The sequence below is a fragment of the Phocoena phocoena genome, chromosome 16 (assembly GCF_963924675.1).
Source record: "Phocoena phocoena chromosome 16, mPhoPho1.1, whole genome shotgun sequence".
NCBI lineage: Eukaryota > Metazoa > Chordata > Mammalia > Artiodactyla > Phocoenidae > Phocoena > Phocoena phocoena.
Genome location: NC_089234.1, coordinates 32,527,598 through 32,546,894, shown reverse-complemented (window position 1 = coordinate 32,546,894; position 19,297 = coordinate 32,527,598). Strand labels below are relative to the sequence as shown.

The 19,297-nt window shown below is 42.4% G+C and overlaps 1 protein-coding gene across 2 annotated transcripts in view; it reads left to right on the top strand.

The window, feature by feature from the left end:
• Positions 1-17,761, top strand: part of PLCE1 (phospholipase C epsilon 1) — a 273,926-nt gene extending 256,165 nt beyond the window's left edge. The window contains exons 26-32 of one of the 2 annotated variants that reach the window (XM_065893739.1): positions 638-756; positions 4,500-4,628; positions 6,785-6,994; positions 11,605-11,763; positions 13,237-13,455; positions 13,786-13,998; positions 16,543-17,761. In XM_065893739.1, coding sequence (XP_065749811.1) covers positions 638-756; positions 4,500-4,628; positions 6,785-6,994; positions 11,605-11,763; positions 13,237-13,455; positions 13,786-13,974 — 1,025 coding nt within the window. In that variant the 3' untranslated portion in view covers positions 13,975-13,998; positions 16,543-17,761. Of the gene's footprint in view, positions 1-637; positions 757-4,499; positions 4,629-6,784; positions 6,995-11,604; positions 11,764-13,236; positions 13,456-13,785; positions 13,999-16,542 lie in introns of those variants that run through there. The other variant, XM_065893740.1, reaches the window with a different exon arrangement.
• The last annotated feature ends 1,536 nt before the right edge of the window (positions 17,762-19,297 follow it).

Genomic DNA, 19,297 nt, shown 5'->3' with positions numbered 1-19,297 from the left:
ATCTCTTCAAAATAGTTACTTTTGGTATATATCTTTTGCAAGCTTTACACCTCTACCCATGTATATACATATTAGCATATAGTATATATTTCGAACAAGTAAGCTTCCTACTAATCTTAGTGTTTTGCCACTTACTGGTTTTCACTTACTGACGTATGTAGTGATCAACTTTTCAGGTTAACAGCTATACATCTTCATTACCACTTTTCAGAGCTGCATATTACTCCATTTTATACTTGCACAAGTACACACCATAACTTATTTAGCCAACCCCCTATTGTTGGAATATTTTGTTATCACTAAAGCTGTTCTAAAATGGAATATTTGTAGAACAGGTATTCTAGATGACTTGATAAGCAAAAATGATCAGGTTTTCCTACTCTATTTGGTTTGAGTTTAAAATTTCCAGTTTGAGTCTAAGTTAAAAACAGACCTCAGACAAGTTAACTACCACTAGGTAGCCCCAAACCATCCCCTGGGGCAACACTCCTGGGGAAGAGGCATCAGTTGGTTGTCACCCCTGCCCATCTTAAAGTCTTATTTCTCCCTATCACTTACTGACCTCCCTGGGGGATCTCCTTTGCAGAGCTCTGCAGTGCACAGCTAACAAGCTTTTCCCAATTCTGCATTGTTCCAGGATATCGACATCTTCAGCTGCGGAACCTCCACAATGAACTCTTGGAAATCTCTAGTTTATTCATAAACAGCAGGAGGATGGAAGAAAATTCCTCTGGCAATACTATGCCGGCCTCTTTGGTAATTAAGTTCTATTTCATTCAGCTTACTTGTGGGGATGGCTATGCTGGAGGCAGGCTTTCTTGTGGTCCAGGAATGTGGCCCATTTGAGTTATTGATTAGGTAGCTATGGAAATACTAATAATAATAATGGCTGACACTTGACACTTTCTAAGCACTTTACACATATACTAACTCACTTAATCCTTTCAATAACTTCATGAAATAGCTATTAGTATCATCTCCATGTTACAAAGGAAGGTAAGAGCTAAGTACACCTGAGTTCACACGGCTATAAACCCAAGTTCCTCTAGTGCCAAAGCCCATACTCTGAACGAGTACATTATAGTGCCCACCAGGGAAGTGAGCCAAAAATAACAACACGGGGAAAAGGCTAGTTATGCAAAGCCTGCTAGGAAGCATCTTGAAACTTCTAGAAAGTTTAGGTTAGACGAGGAAAATCCTTTGCTTCTTCAGCAGTCCAGGGGCAGACATCACATGCGAGCAGGGTCGGGTGAGCAGCCAGGCACCGCTGGTGACACATAACTGTGCAAGCATAGCGATCCCCTGGCACCCGGGGAGGCACAGCATCTGCACCCTTGGGAGTGGGAGAGGAACACCGCAGAAAGGGCCACCTTTACAGGAGCTGTGTTTTAACAAGTTCCCCAGGTGAGGTCCAAGCCGTTGAACTTCCAGAACCATTGGACCAGCACTCACCCCAGTAATGCAGGGTTGTTTGCTTAGACAAGGAACTCTCTTTTAATTAACTGGTTAATTCCACTCTGCTTACTCTTTAAAAATTAATAAAAAAGGGTGTCCATCAGTCGCCTCTTTACATGTTTAATAATCTATTCATGGTTGCATCAATCTTGTACTTCAACAGGGTCCTAACAACCTTTGGAAAGGCGCCTTCTATGCTCACAATGGCGCTGGGTTTAGCCACTTGTGCTGCCACCTCTGAATAGCCCTGCTTCCTCCTCTGCTTCTCTTGCCCTAAGCTCGACAGTTTCTTCTCTTTCTCTGTCCCTCACCTTGTTTCCTTAAGTTCTCCTCCTTTTCCTTTCAACGAGTGATTGAAGTTGAGCACAGCACTTTGGCCAAAGTAGGGGTGGGGGGGTATTGCCTCTGCCTGGTGCAGAGGACTGGGAAGCAGGGACGGGGCTGCCTGGTACCTAAGAGCAAGAATTAGATGCTTTCAGAAAGGCAAGGCAGAGCTTAGTGTCCACTTCTGGGTTGGTTGCCCTCAATACCTATTAGAGCTGAAGATCCCACACATGCCATGAATGAACCATTCTTCCTCACAACACTTCTGACACCAAATGTATGGTGTCTTCTCGACACTACTTCTCCAACTCTCTGATGCTAGCTTGGTGTCTACAGTTCAGTTCAGTTCCGACACCATCTACCTGGGCTGAGCATCAGATCCCACAAGTTAAGGGCTCAGTCCCACAGCACTGTCCCCACTTCAGATAACAGTTGCAAGTCCCAGGCTGTCACTGGTACTCCTGACTGGCCAGCTATAAATCCAAGAGGTTCCCACAACCCCCTCCTTAGGGCCAGTAGTTTGCTAGAATGACTCCTGAATGCCTCAGGAAAGTGCTTTACTTACTATCACCAGTTTATTATCAAGGATACAACTCAGGACCAGCCAATGGAAAAGATACATAGGGTGAGATATGAGGGGAGAGGGAGCAGAGTCTCCATGCCTTCTCTGCACACACCACCCTCCCAGCACATCCATGTGTTCAACAACCCAGAAGCTCTCAGAATCCCGTCTCTTAGGGGGTTTTATGGGTGTTTCCTCGCATAGGCATGACTGAGTAAGTCATTGGCCATTAGTGATTAACTCAACCCCCAGCACCTTTCGCCTCCCCTGAAGTCTGCAGTAGCGGGGGCTGAAAGTTCCAACCATCTAATCATGACTTGGTCTTTCCGGTGATCAGCTCCCATCCTGAAGCCATCTAGGGGCCTCCAGCCGTAAGTCATCTTATCAGCACACAGAAAACTCTCGTCACTCCAGAGATTCCGAGGGTTTAGAAGATGTGTGCCGGGAACTATGGGCAAAGACCAGATATTTATTTTCAGTTATATCACACCACACCATCCTAGGTATATCCCAGGCAGCAGCGTATATGCTTGGTAAATACGGGTTCTTTGACCTTGGAAGTCATCACCTTCCATTGCTCAAGGCAGTAACTGAAGATCATCCTGGGCTTCTCCTTCTCTCTCACTGCCCCGTGTAAGACTCAGTAAATCTGTCTCCTTAGTATCTTTCAAATCCATTCATCTCTATCCGTCCCTACCATCTTGGCCCTCGTTCATTCTCACCTGGCTTGTGGCCGTGGGTTCCTAACTGGTCCCCCTCCCTCTGAGTCTGACCACCTCTGTATGTCCTCCTTTAGGGCCTTTTAGACAGTTCTATCTAAAACTCAAATCTGACCATGTCACTCTTCTGTTAAAAACCCTTGCTCAGCTCTCCTTTGCTCTCAGGATAACGTTTGTATGTGGACTGGGCAGAGACTCTGGGAAAGCCGAGAGCTCATGGGTCATTTAAAGGGACAGCTGCCACCCTGCTCTCAGCTCCAGCTGCTTGTTGCCAAGCAGTTTTGCCAGATATTTTGGTTTTCAAGACTGTCAGGACATCTGGATTGGCATAAATGTTGGCAACTATTTCAACTTTTTAAAAATATAGTGCAGGCTAAGCCATACAATTAAAATGCATGTATTTTATGGTATGCAAATCATGTCTTAATAAAATTGATTAAATAATAAAAACACATTGTACGAGCATAATAAAACAGCCAACCTCTCCTCCCCCACACCAAATAAAAACAAAATGCATGCTAAACAAAATACTTAGGCAGCCTTTTCCCCTCCATCACCTCACGGAAATCATTGAGGTTCCCAGAATGCCTTGCTTTAGGCCACCTCTAACGCTTTATACACAGGCTATACCAATATTGGGGATGTTCTTGTCCCGCTCTCTATCTGCTAATTCACACTGGGCCTTCAGATGATAACCACTTTCTGGAGGTGCTCTCTGATTTCCTCCAAACCTGGGCTCCCAAGGAACTTACCATGCTTCTTATAATTGTCCACGTTCTCTCCTAGCTGTTCTATTCAACTGGGAGCCCTTGAAGCCAGGGATAATGTCCCATTTCTCCCTGAATCCCCAGGGACAGGCAAAATGTCTGATTCACTGCCAGCCCTCCATAAATGATTTTGTATTTTAAATGAATGAATATGTCCTAATATACAAACTGCTCAAAGACTGGTGAGTTATACACTCCCCAACTCCTCCTAACAGAAATACTTTTCGTATCATAATTATCTGTATGCCTGGACAGCAAGCTCCTTACGGCCAGAATATTTTATTTATCATCTCACCATCCAAAATTCTAGCCCAGTGCCCTGAAGAGGGATGGAACTCGACAGACACTGCTGAATGTCTGTTCATTAAGTAAGGACTGACATACATTTCAGATAATATCAGTCCCCTAATTACGATGAAAAGAGACACTGTTATTTAAAATAAATTAATATTTTGGTGGTATGCTGCTAAATATTCTTACTAGACTGTTAAGCAAGATGCCCCATTGCCTGTTGAACCACAAACAGATGCACCTGGTTATAAAAGGACGCTCTTGTTTTGCATTTACGTGTCCCTACGTGTACGTCTAAGAACTAGCACTTCCGTATTGGTGCAGCCTAGAAACAATATGAGAATGTAAATGAACGAGGAACCGTGTGATCTTCCTCGACAGATGTTTAATACAGAAGAAAGAAAATGTCTGCGGATTCACAGAGTCACAGTACATGGGGTCCCAGGTCCAGAGCCCTTTGCTGTTTTCTCCATAAATGGAGGCACCAAGGCAAAGCAGCTTCTCCAACAAGTAAGTTCACTGAACCTGTAGCTAATAAACAGTTCTCCTTTGAGGGGAATCTCTATGCACAGGTTAACATCTCGCTCAAAATTTTACAACGGACTTAAAGTCAGAGAAAGCAGCTTGTGTCAGATTTCATAGATTATCAAACAGAAGCTACTACCAAGTGGTTTGGGGGGCTTTGTTTCTTAAATCAGTCCGTCCATGAACTTCGGTGTCTACTATCACAAAGCACTGTTGGGGTTTTGGAGACGTTATAAAATATGATGATGTAAAGTAAGAAAACATTTCCACGGACCACCCATAAAAAGTAGCATATTACTGTCACCCTACGTGAGTAATCACAGGGCTATAAAGCAGGACTGGGGAGGGAGTGACGCTGGCCCTGTCATGGAGCTAACAGTGTCGACTGACCTGCTCCTGGAAGCTTCGTGCCCTGAATTATTGCTGTAGTCGTAGCTGCCTTGCCCCACACAATCCACAGCCCAGCATCGACCATAGACCAAGGGCTGGGGTAAGAGGAGCAGAGTCTTCTTGAGAATCTTCTGCTCCCCCACCCCATCCCCAGTTCATTCTGCTTCTCCAAGTGAGATGCAGCAGTGCCAAGTGCTGACTCTGGTCCTTGCATCATTGTTGCGGGCCGGTGGGGGGGGGGATGCCTAAAGAGAAGAATGTTTGCTCAATCTAAGCCAGATGGTAGCATCCTTCTCTGGTCACTCACTTCAAGTTTAGCCTCTGTCGGTAACCTGGACAAAAGAAAAAAGTGTGAAAGAAAACATCAGTAAGAGAAACTATCATGATGGCTAGTGTTTATAAGTTCTCCTACTGTGTCTGGATTATGTTTTAGAATCAATCAGTGCCTCAATCATAAAATGAAACAAAATTAAGAGGTTGTGACTCCGGACTTCCCTGGTGGCACAGTGGTTAAGAATCCACCTGCCAATGCAGGGGACACGGGTTCGAGCCCTGGTCCGGGAAGATCCCGCATGCTGCAGAGCAACTAAGCCCGTGCGCCACAACTACTGAGCCCACGTGCCTAGAACCCGTGCTCCGCAACAAGAGAAGCCACTGCAGTGAGAAGCCGGCGCACCGCGACCAAGAGTAGCCCCCGCTCACAACTAGAGAAAGCCTGCGCGCAGCAACGCATCCAAAAGACCCAAGGCAGCCAAAAGAGTTTACTGAAAGGGGGATTCCCAGGAACTTAGATGAGATTAGCAGATGATTGAGTATTTCCAAAAGGAGAATGGGAGATTATCTTGGTAAAAGCTGGACTAGGTTCTTTGCCCTCGGTCCTGTGTTGCAAGATTACAAAGAGCTAAGTTCACAGATTGAAAAACCTAAAGTTTTTAATTCAGTAAGAGCTCTCATTCCAGCAGTGGGAAAAATAGTTACACCATCTGGGGATTATGAATAAATTGTGTCATTGCCCAGAATGAATATAAACAATCCTTTCTGGACGTAAGAGAATCCTTAGATCTTCCAAAAAGAATTATGCAACGGTGCAGGGCCTTAGATCTTCCAAAAAGAATTATGCAACGGTGCAGGGCCTTAGATCTTCCAAAAAGAATTATGCAACGGTGCAGGGCCTTAGATCTTCCAAAAAGAATTATGCAACGGTGCAGGGCCTTAGATCTTCCAAAAAGAATTATGCAGCGGTGCAAGGCCTTAGATCTTCCAAAAAGAATTATGCAGCGGTGCAGGGCCTTAGATCTTCCAAAAAGAATTATGCAGCGGTGCAGGGCCTTAGATCTTCCAAAAAGAATTATGCAGCGGTGCAGGGCCTTAGATCTTCCAAGAAGAATTATGCAACGGTGCAGGGCCTTAGATCTTCCAAGAAGAATTATGCAACGGTGCAGGGCCTTAGATCTTCCAAAAAGAATTATGCAACGGTGCAGGGCCTTAGATCTTCCAAAAAGAATTATGCAGCGGTGCAGGGCCTTAGATCTTCCAAAAAGAATTATGCAGCGGTGCAGGGCCTTAGATCTTCCAAAAAGAATTATGCAGCGGTGCAGGGCCTTAGATCTTCCAAGAAGAATTATGCAGCGGTGAGGGTAGGTTCCACTTATAAATTGCACATCCAACCTATCCGAACCCCATGAAATTAGACCTGTTCTTTTGCCCACTCTCCAGAGGTGTGCCTGAATTTGCCTTTGTTTTTTCTTTAGAGTCTGACCATTGATCAAGACACCAAACCTATTGCCACAGACTACTTTTTAATGGAAGAAAAATATTTTATATCTAAAGAAAAGAATGAATGTAGGAAACAACCGTTCCAGAGGGCCATTGGTCCAGAAGAAGAGATCATGCAGATTTTAAGCAGCTGGTTTCCCGAAGAGGGATACGTTGGCAGGATTGTCTTAAAAACCCAGCAGGAAGTAAGTGTGTCCTGGGGCAGCCTACATTGTAGCAGCTCATATGTAACTCACCACCTCACCACTAGCCGCCTGCCTCAAATTCAGAATTTCTTATCATGGCAACTTGCTTTATAGTCTTCTTGAGTAAGTGTGGAGAATTGATTTTATTCTTCTGCACATATTCAGAATGTTAACTCTAAGTTACAGAAATGCGGTCTAAAAATCATCCCTTAGGAACAAAGGGAGAAAGAACTGAAGGATTCCTTAAGCATGTCATCAGTGGTGCGTCCAGTGTTTTATCTGTTTACGTGAAGACATGGTTATGAGGGTCACAGTAGTATGTAATGGAAGGCCTGTAGGCATTTTGCATTTGGGGGTTTGTTGCCTGTTCAAGTTTTAGCTAACAAAATGTTTTGTGCTAATATGTGAAATAACAGTGTTTCTTTGAAAATATCCCATAACTTTACACAAAGTAAGAATAACCTCTCAGCTTTGGTCCGAATTTGTAACGATATTCCCATGATCATTCTCATAACGGAAACAATACGACTGCCCATCAACTCCAGATTCTTGGGCTCCTGATGGGGTTTGCTGATGGAACACATTTTTTTTTTTTAATAAATTGATAGGAGCCCACTAACTTACTTCGATTTTTAAAAAATGACATACAAGATCATTACACAATCATACCTCATGATAAGTCGATAATGAAGCAGTTGAATCAATTCAACAATTCGATTAAACAAATATTTATTGAGCACCTAAAATGTGCCAAGCCCTGTTCTAGGCACATGATCTGCCTCTTTGGGGCATGTAATAGAGCTGGGCTGGTAAAACACCCATTGCGGGTCCATGCCTGCTGGGACACAGTAGAGATGATAAGGAGCCCATTTTCAGCATCAGGTGTTACTTTTTCACTCTCTACCTAGCTATGAACGTGGCCTGCAGCATCCACAGAACTCCAGCATCTCCTCTGGGAACCAGAGCCACTGCCTTCCCTCCTAACATTGCCTTAGATGATAAAAGGACACTTGCTTTAAGCAAAGAAACGTACTTGTCTCCCTAGCGTCCTGTCCCCATCAGACATACCAATTACTAAGACGGAGGAAAAGCAATTCTAATAATAATAGCTTTATGAGAAAATAGAGGGCTTAGCTGGATTTTTGAAGCCATCTTTAATTTCTCTCTAAATTTTTTTCCTATTTCTAATTGTCTTTGTCACATGTAAAAAAGTATCCTAGAAATGACAATTTCAGTGAAGAAGTGAGTTTGTTAAACTGTATCTTTGCATCATGACTTACAGCATTTAATGCCCTCAAGCACCCACTAGTTTGAATGATCTCATGATGTAATGGAAACCATTCTACACAAAGAAAACAGGTTCAGAGAAGTTAGATCACGCCAGGGTGAGAAGGAGACAGCACTCAAGTCTTACGGCTTCCAGGTCAGTGTTCTTTCCACTACCCTGTGCTGGCCAGGCTGGAGTTGCATCAGTCTCCATGGCTTCTCCCACACGCACCGTGGGAGGTGGTGAGCAGGAGGAAACGTGGGCAGCCTGCTGAGTGTTACCGTGGAACTTCATCACATGGTTGGAAGGACCAGGAGTAAGGGGTGCCCCATATGCAACTTAGCACCAGGGCTTCCCTGGTGGCGCAGTGGTTGAGAGCCCGCCTGCCGATGCATGGGACACGGGTTCGTGCCCCGGTCCGGGAGGATCCCACATGCCGCAGAGCGGCTGGGCCCGTGAGCCATGGCTACTGGGCCTGCGCGTCCAGAGCCTGTGCTCCGCGATGGGAGAGGCCACAGCAGTGAGAGGCCCGCGTACTGCAAAAAAAAAAAAAAAATGTATATGACAGCAGGCAATAGAGACATCGGGAACGAATGTTTACTAACGGCTGGGGAGCAGAAGCATTTTGAAAAAAGGAGGATTAGAGGGGAAGCATTTTCTGATGAGCACAGTACAGCCAGTTCTCCTTCATATGCCTCTGCTGGGAGAAGTTTCGAAATGACTGAAGTACGCCTCAAAAGATAACGTATTTCATGTATCTAGGCTTACCGGCTGCACAGCGACACACAGTACAAATTTACTGATTGACGAAATGAATTCAGCGTGCATTGAATGCAAGCGGACACTGGCATAGCTGATAGATTTGGGCTATAAGTATCTCCATTTAGTTACTTTGTGGAACTAGTAACATAAGCAGTTTGCCCATGAAGCTGCAGTCTGTTACCTCTGGTCTTACCTGCCTGCCTTGTATGATTTTCTTGTCTTCTGGGCTCTCAAGCTGTTAGGTATCTTCCTATGGTCAATATGCTGTCCTCTGACACCTGCTGGATTTGAAGTCAGACAAACCTGGCTCTGACACAAATTAGATGGATGACCTTCAATGGCTCATCTGAATTCTGTAAACCTCTATGCCCTAATTTGTAAAATCTACGAGAGGAACTACCCTGCTTGACTCAAAAAGATTATCATGAGACTCATGCCAAACACGTAGACAATATGTAGAGAAATGCTTAGTAGACTGTAAAGGAACACGCAAATGAAGGTTATTGTTATGGTCATAATCTGTGGCTTCTAATGTGGCTGAAAACGGCTTAAACATTAATAAGCCCTGAGTAAAGCTCTAAGGAGTGCTCTTAGAAATAATTCCCAGTGCATGGTCATTGGGATATTTTATGTGGCAACTTAGAACTCTTTTGTTTTTTGTCTTGCTTACTTTACATCCTAGCTTTCAGAACCCTGAGACTATAAATTATGTCATGTGAATTAGCACCCAACCCCACTCCCCGATTGGTTAAATATATTATAATCAATGCAATGACATATTATGCAAAATCTTTAGGAACTGACATGAAATGATGATCACAGTCTTTTTTTTTTAATAATCTTATTTATTCTCTCCTTGTTTATTTATTTATTTATTTATGGCTATGTTAGGTCTTCGTTTCTGTGCGAGGGCTTTCTCTAGTTGCAGCAAGTGGGGGCCACTCTTCATCGCGGTGCGCGGGCCTCTCACTATCGCGGTCTCTCTTGTTGCGGAGCACAGGCTCCAGACGCGCAGGCTCAGTAATTGTGGCTCACGGGCCCAGTTGCTCCGTGGCATGTGGGATCTTCCCAGACCAGGGCTCAAACCCGTGTCTCCTGCATTGGCAGGCAGATTCTCAACCACTGCGGCACCAGGGAAGCCCTCACAGTCTTTTAAGTGGAGAGAAAAAAGGACTTGTAGAATAACATAGGTACTAGAGTACAGTCTCATTTTATGTAATAAAAATAGACAATGGCTCTCTCCCCTTCACGCATAATATGATGAATGGGGTCAAAACAGTTCAGTTGTGTAAATTCTAGGGACCACGACTGCAAGCTTAATGAAATGACTGGGGCGAGGCTGTGTGCCTGGTTGGTGAGAAGCCCCAGGAGCCAGTCCTTTCGGGTCCCGGCTACAGTTTGGCGCCACCTGGTGACAGCTGTCCATTTTGACTTTAAAATCAGTGGGGACTATTCTAGGTCCTGGGGCTGGCTGGACTTTCCAGGACAATGACAGTGGTTCTTGGAGTCTTCTGGTTAGGCAGCACCATTTCTGTGGCCTGATCTGAGACTAAGCTAGAATGCTGAGGACTGGAGGGCCTTCCTGCCACATCCTCACTTCCTGAGATGGGGTTCCCTACTGCTCACTTGCCTTGCCTCCCCCTTGCAGAAGACAGCTTTACATAACCTCATTTGATGGGGGCCATTTGACGATCACATTATATCTAAATTCACATAATTCCAGGGTTTCTTTGTATATATTTATTCACATATACAAAAATACATTTGTATATCCATAGCAGATGGTTAAAAGGATATGCAACCTAATAACAGTGGGCTTTTTTGTGGAGAATGAGATGGGAGAGGTGGAAGAGAAAAAGAAAAAAGGTAGACATGGGAAGTTTGCCTTTTTATTGATATATTTCCTTACCGCTTAAAAATTTTTTAAAAGATACATATGTCTATAGATATATCTGTGTATGTAATATATAATTATATATGTAAAATTCACTGAAAGCCAGCCCACCAAAAGCCATCTAACCTGATGACCAGTTCTCATAATTATTGAGAATTTTGTCGATATTCCTTTCGATGTGACTTACTTCCAGTCATTGTTTTAGCCTTTCCACTGTGGGTTTTGTTCATCCAGCCTGCCTGAATGCCGATTTTGCATGTTTCACGTTTCAGATGTCTAGCATTTCTTAAGTGCTCAAGGTCTGTGGGGGAATGGGTAGATTTCTCTTAAATGTATTTATTGTGTTCTTATTTGGCTTTTAGTAATTGGCAAAATGGCATATTGTCTTTTTACAAATTTATCTCTAGCTGATTTGGACTCAAAATCCACAGCTAATAGGAGCAGATCTACTGGCTTGTTCTGGACCAAACCTTATCAGCGTGTCAACATCAGCAGAAACTTACAGTACTTTCCTCCTCTAAGAAGAGATGTAAATCCTTTTAGAATAGTTTATGAAAATAGTAACTAGCGTATGGAATATAAAGCTAAGAAGTTTCCACGTTACCAAGATCCATGTCAAATTTTTGCTAGGCTTTTCCTTCCTTATTCTACATCATCTACTCCGACTTTTCTTCTTTTTTAACATAGAACCTGGAAGAGAAGAGCATCGTTCAAGATGACAAGGAGATGATCCTGAGCTCAGAGGAGGAGAGTTTCTTTGTCCAAGTGCATGACGTTTCTCCTGAGCAACCGCGAACAGTCATCAAGGCGCCCCGCGTCAGCACTGCACAGGACGTCATTCAGCAGGTGAAGGCCTCCCCTTCCTCACCTCAGTCCTGTCCTCAGTGTGAACTATTGGGACAAATCAGCTTTCAGCTCCCTTTGTGAATGAGGTTTTAGAACAAAGGGGACCTGACAAGGGAGAGTGTGCCTCTTAAGGCTGGGAAATACTGATTCCTTCAACGATACTTGCCCAGTATCTACTGTGAGTCAGGCTCTCTCTGAAGCCTCAATAATGGATCTAGAAGGTGGCTCTGCAGAGCGGGAACGTCATCATCCCAGAAAGGCCTAAGCCAATACTTAATGGCCATCTCTCAGGGATCCTTCAGAGGACATGCAGGAGGCCTCCTCTGACCCTCTCCCCTCCTCTGGTCATGCTTCTCTGTGTACATGGCTTCAGAGAACTCTGTTTCCTTCTTTTGAAGCCCTGTTATGGTTTGCGTTTATTAAACACTCACTTGAGAAGATAGCATAAGTTACCAGACTCTAGATCAGATTGCTCCAGGTGCAAATCCCAGCTCTATTTCTTACTAGCTCTGAGAGCTTGGACAAGTTATTGAACCATCTGTGCCTTAGTTACACTGGTGTGCTGGTAAACTGGCTCGCTTCAAAAAAAAAAAAAAAAAGGCCCTGATTTTGTAGCATTTGCCAGTTTCTATCTTGTAAATCCTCCCACCACATCTGATTCCAGTGGACTCCAGCACAACACCATGTGCTAAGCTACCATGCAGATAACATGGAGATAGTACATTAGCACTTTCCTTATAGAGTTATTGTGAAGATTAAGTAAATATTTGTAAAGCATATTCGCCTATTACAACACCTAGCACATGGCAAACACTACTTAAGTGCTATTTGCTATTCTTATTGCATGATAGTTTGGTTAATATTAGCCTCTTTAATAGACCTTGAACTCCCCAAACTATATACAGTATCTGGGACATAGTAAGCCCTCACTAAACAGGTGATGAGTGAATAAATGCATAAATGAAAGATAATCTTGTACTAAATGACAAGTGAGACCAGGTAAGTTCTAACATCTAAGACTCTGAGATGAAGAGGGAGCCTCGTGGAACAAAGAGGCTCCCGAGGGTCAAGATTCTGTCCGTCACTGTCTGCATGACCTTCCATCTCTACCAGCTTTGGTGGATGCAGAAAATCCAGTTCAAGTCCTTTTTCTGTTACTTACTAGCTGTGCACCCACTGGAATCTGCCTGACCTCTGTATGCTTAAACTTCCTTGTCTGAAAAATGGGCAGAGTAACACCTAAATCATGGACGGTTGTGAAGCTAAATGAGGCAATGTGGGGAAGTTCCTATAAGCTAGCTACAACTACGAAAATGTATAATGAGAAGTGGGATGACATGATCTGAAAGACCCCCTCCATCTCTTAAAGTCTGGTATTTTCCCAACTCAAAGTCTCTTCTACAGTGAAGCAGGTGTTGGAGATAGTGTGTTGATCATAACTTGTCTTTCAGTTGATCATAACTTGTCTTTCAGACCTTATGCAAAGCCAAATATTCCTATAGCATCTTGAGCAACCCGAACCCAGGTGATTACGTGCTTTTGGAAGAGGTGGTGAAAGACACTGCCAACAGGAAGTCTTCTACCCCGAAGTCCTCCCAGCGTGTCCTTTTGGATCAGGAGTGTGTTTTTCAAGCTCAAAGCAGGTGGAAAGGTGCAGGAAAATTCATCCTTAAGCTAAAGGAACAAGTGCAGGTAAAGTGCAAGGCTATTTTTCTCTCTTCACAAATTATTTGATATTCATAACTACAGTGTAATCAAATTCAGGAGCTAGTGAAATCTAGGAGAAAGTTCCCAAGTCAAGGAAATTAGTCGGAAGAATGTTGTTTGGCTGTTTTCACTGTGTGGAAAGAAATGTCTTCCCCTCTGAGCTTCCACAGTCCTGAGAGGGGAGTCCCTCAGCCCTGCTTTCCAAAGCTCTACTTACTAGAAAGGGAACAGGAAAGGGCTTTTTCTGATAGTGTCATGTGATTGGGGACCCTGGCTTTTAACCTAATACCAATGGAAGATTCTCGTTTTCCACAGGCATCCCGAGAAGACAAAAGAAAAGGCATCTCTTTTGCAAGCGAACTCAAGAAGCTCACCAAGTCGACTAAACAGCCCCGAGGACTCACATCACCTTCTCAGGTCCTGGCCTCCGAAAATGTCCAAAACAAGGAGGAGAAATCTGTGGGCGGCTTGTCCTCCAGTGACACGATAGACTATCGACAGTGAGCAAGGGTAGCACGTTTTACCCAGGTATTCTGAGTCATTGCACTGTTCTGAAACGGGGGGGTCAACTTACACTACTTTGTAAGACACAGTCTGTACACTGTCGTTTGTCTTTTCCAAGAGGAGGATGTCCCTGAGGCAGGTAGGAATGGTACCCTGAAGGCAAAGGGCTCTGAAGACACACATCACTTCAGCACTGATAATTTTAGATCTCCTTATTTTGTAGATAACTAAAGGCCCCAAGAGGACAACAAACTTGCCCAAACTACAACAGCCTTATTTCATCAGACACAGAACTGTCTTAATTACTGGTAACTCACATGAACATTCTTGAAGGGCTGCTATGGGCCACTCAGCTTTTATTCCTTTGGATTTCTAGTTTGATGTTCTTCTAATTTAGGTCTGATTTACTCTCAACAACCTCAACTTCTTCTGCCTCAATTAAAAAATGAAAATCTGGCATCCAGGATGTAATGATTAAAAAGAAAGCAAAATGACATAACAGCCTGCGGTAAATCATGCCTTTGGTTGCCAGCTTACCGCTTGGTATTCACATACAGAGTAAATTTCATTCTATCTTAAAACAGACTATATGGAACCTGAATTTAAAAAAAAGAAAAAGCATGTGAGGAAACCAAACACAGATTTCTTCTTTTCACTTAGTTTCTTAATGAACCCAAGGGATTATTAACGCCCACCTTTCACCTGTTCCGTCACAGTTCTAAGATTTAAAATTCTCAAGAGACCACCTGCACAATGAAGGCATTGTTACTTATACTACAGAGCTGCATCATCTGTCTTCATCACAATCAGATATTTGTAGAAGGCTCATAATTAAAGAATTTATTAATATCTCTTGACAGGGCCAAATTTGACTTACAACAGCCCCAAAGAAGGCTGATACATTGAGCCAATGTTTAAGGAGCAACTCCTAACACAATTGGTGCCCCGTATACACTTACACAGAAAGCTCTTTCAAAACAGCCGAGGCCGAATTCAGGAAACTGCCTCCCCAGAACTTCGGCACAGTCCATTATCTTGGGTCAGGGCTTTTTAGGTTCTGTAAGCAGAGACTCATCAGGAAGATTCCACATCACATAGCATCAGGGGATAGTGAATATGCAGAGAATAGTGAAGCCCCGGGCTGTTCCAGACTCTGAGACGGCTCAGCGCCCATTTTCTGTTGCGGTACCTCTGGTATCCCATTTTTAAAGTTCAGACTCACTTCCTTTCCTGCCACAGTGTCACCGAGACAGGCAGTGTCTCCGAAAGCCCAGTGAGCTTTAGGACTAAGTACCATGCTAAGCCTCTCCAACTTTGGGAAAGTGACAGTGGTAGTGGGTGTGTGAGCACACAATAAAGACAGTGATCAAAATTTCAAATATTGTTTTCCATATCAAGACCCTAGCATCAAATAAATCACAGGTGTGATAATGTTATGCACACCTCTCTATTATAACCTCCGTAATGACAGAGTGAAATTACACTCTGCGCATAAAGAGCCCTCAGTGTGCCAGAAGATTAATAAGTACGTGAGAATACAACTCCACTAGAAATTTGACTTTAAAATAATGTGCCTGCTATAATGAGCACTACTAGTTGCTTATATTTTAGGAGAGTAGGGAGGGTGGTGGTGATTTAGACGATTGCCTTTGGACTCAATTTTCCTATAGTAAGCAGATATTCAGAATCAGTCAGTTTACCTCACATCTTTCACTAAACTTGGGGAAGCTCTTTAAAAATAGCCATTGAGGGACTTCCCTGGTGGTCCAGTGGCTAAGACTCCGCACTCCCAATGCAGGGGGCCCAGGTTCGATACCTGGTCAGGGAACTAGATCCCGCATGCCACAACTAAGAAATGAATACCGCAACTAAAAGATCCCGCAGACTGCAACTGAAGATCCTGCACACGGCAACAAAGATCCCTGTGCTGCAACTAAGACCCAGCGCAGACAAATAAATAAATAGATAAATATTTTTAATTAAAAAATAAAATAAAAATAGCCATTGATATAATAGTAATAGCCATTGGTGCATCTATGGGAATATAGATCCCATGTTATTAATTTTACAAATGGTGTTTCGAAGGAAGCATTTGTGAAAAAAGAAGGGCCTTTCTGTATATGCTTGTAAGAAAAAAAGTTTAATATTTTTATTGCTTTCTGAGTGATATATTTCATGTTATTTGTTCTGAAATATTCACCTCTAAAGTTTCAAGTTACCTCCTAATAATAATCTAAGAATTTCTAAACAAATAATTAACTTACTCAACTAGTTGACAGAAGTCCACCTTTTTTTTTTTTAAAGCTGAACAGTTTAATTATGGTTTTTTTTAAAAAAAAAATCTTTCTAAAAAATGTGATGTTCCAGGGCAGAAACAGCCTAGTGTTCCACCTCCCAGGAACACCATGTTCTACCACTGTGAGTTTATAGGAAATAGTCTCTCCCCCAAACCCAGTCACCAGAGCTTGGGTTTCTGTTGGTTGAACAACCTTAAACCTTGCTACACTATGAACATTTCTGCTCCTTCACTTTAAAGAGACTAACAAGCCTATGTATACAATTTTACAGGTGAAGATCTCTGGGCAAGAAGTTATAAAGTCAAGAATGAACATGATGGAAACAAATATAACTTCCTTATTTTCATTAGACTTAAACTGGAAATTGACGATTTCTGAACTTGCGATATGAGGTCCACACTGAGGTCAAGCAAAATGGCACAGGGCTGGCTACCAACCAGTTTCCTGATGAAGCAAAGAAGCCCAGCAGACTGCCACTTTACATGTGTCAACAGTTGGAAAAACCATTGCTAACCTTGCAATAATTGACTTAGAACAAGGGTCAACAAACTTTGTAAAGGGCGAGACAGCAAATATTTTAGGCCTTATGGGCCATATGGTCTCCACTGCAATGACTCAACTCAGCTGTAGTGCAAAAGCAGCCATAGACAATACATACGTGAATGAATGTGGCTGTGATCCAAGAAAACTATATAAAGACACTGAAATTGTAATTTCATACCATTTTCCCATGTAATAAATATTCCTCTTTTGATTTTTTAAAATCATTTAAAAATGTAAAAACTATTCTTAGTTCAAGAGCCATACGAAACCAGGTGGCAGGCTGGATTTGGCCCAAGGGCCATAGTTTGCTGACCTGACTTAGAAGACTGGGAACAAGATGCAGAGGCATGAAAACAAGCAGGCTAGTTTAGTCATACATTTTATGGCTGAGAATTGGAAGATTCTGGGCATTGCAAGTGTAAATATGTCCTATAAGATTCATTAAAAATTAATTCAATTTAGTTTCTATATTGTGTACCATTGTGAATTCTGTAGTATTTCTTTTTAGCTACAGAATGATGTTGGGTTTTTTTACGTTCATTGCTTATATATTCACAGACTTTTGGTTTCCATAAAATGAAGTTAGAATAGCGTATATCTACTGAGTTGTGACATCTTAACAAGAAACTTAACCATGTGTTTAAAGCAAAAGTAGATTGTTGGTGTTTATTTATTTTACTAGGTTTGTACTGACATTGTACCTATATATTTATTATACATAGCTTTCTTGATATTGCTTGCAGATTAGAAGAGTTAGTGATTCTATCTCACTATTTGAAGACAAATCTCCTAAAAAGAAAATGTATGCTCTGAATATCTGAAACAGGCCAGAATTTCATGTAACTTGCCATGTAATGTAAATTATTTTAAAAACCTTGCTGTATAAAACTATCATGTACATGTAGAGGATTCTTCTTATTCTTGGCATGAAGCAAATTATGATTTTTAAAATGAAAGGTGTTCCTCTAAGTAAAATCCAAATTTTATCTTTCTATTGACATTAAAATTTAAGATGTTTTTCTTCAAATTATAAAACACACTAAAAATCCTAACCTTTGCTTTGAGAAGTTTTTCACCATAAAAATGAATAAAACAATCCCCAAGTTCTTTGCATACGCTAACAGAAGTGTTAGAAACACACGGCCCAGCTTTCATGTTACTGGAAGTTGTGACTGAGTCAAAGCTTTAATGCTGGAAGAGCCACGTTTGCTTGTCAACAGAATTCAGGCTATTCCAGTTTGATGTCATTTGTACGGTGCTACAGGTTTCTTTTTAAATCAAATAATCAGTCTACAACAAATGTGCAATGCTGCCTCATTTTTTAAAGTATTCCAGAAACCGTAATCAAGTTTCTCTAAACTAAGAGGCATTTCTTCCACTGGTTGGGCTTACTGTGTCATAAAAATTGGGTTACTGGTTTAACTGGCAAGAGTCAAGATGAAAACTGTGCAGAGTAGCGAGATGGAAAGCAAGACTGGTCTCACTAGGTTTATCACTTGGCCTTCACTCTAAGCCCTGCAGCGCCGCACCCCATGGCCCTTAGCACAAAATCTGAAACTTACCTTGAGACTGCAAGGGAGACTAGGTTTAGCAAGTGAGTGAACCCAACCTCCGGCCTATGTTGCAACCCAACTTGATGGTTCATTTTGAGGTGAAAGGACATACTCTGCTGTATTTGAGTCTTGGGGACTTTAGGGGGGACTACTCTACTATTACAGCTAACCAGCACAACCTGGTGTTTGCCAAAAGTAGGAAATTTTGATTTAGAGCGTCTCTGAATTATACAGTTATATTACTATAGCAAATGAAAGAAATTATCCCAATTAGAATGCATCTAAAATAGTCACCCACACTATACCCATTACTACTTCATACTTTCCATACCATTAAAAATTTGGGTAGCAAACCTTCATCAGTAAAGTCGATGTGGAAAAGAATCTAAATAATACAAGCTGGCTGAAACCCCCACCAAGTGGGAGAAATGAAGGGTATGGTGCCCACAAGCACGCAAACCCCAGACCAGTTGGAACCAGAAGGTTGATGATGGTGACTCCCACTTACGTCACCATCAACCAATCAGAATGTCCATGAGCTGATGGCGCCCTCTTTGAACCATTACTATAAAACTCCTCACTACCCGCTCCAGGTCGGGACACACAGTTTTGAGGGCATTAGCCCCCTGTGGCCCCCTTTGCCTGGCAAAGCAAGAAGCTGTTCTTTTCTACTTCACCCAATAAACAAACAAACAAATATGCAAGCTGTATTTACTACAAGATTTTGAAAAAAAGTATTTTTAAATGCTTCACTAAAAACAGAAAGGAGCATGAATTCTGTTAGGTGGCGCCACTTTTAAGATTATGATAGCTGGCAAGAAAAGATTAGAATAAGAATCCAATGTGATGTGTGATGCTGGAAAAAACAGATTAACTTCCTCTCAGTCACCTCCTCTGTAATTGTTTGTTTCTCAAACTAACGTGAGATTA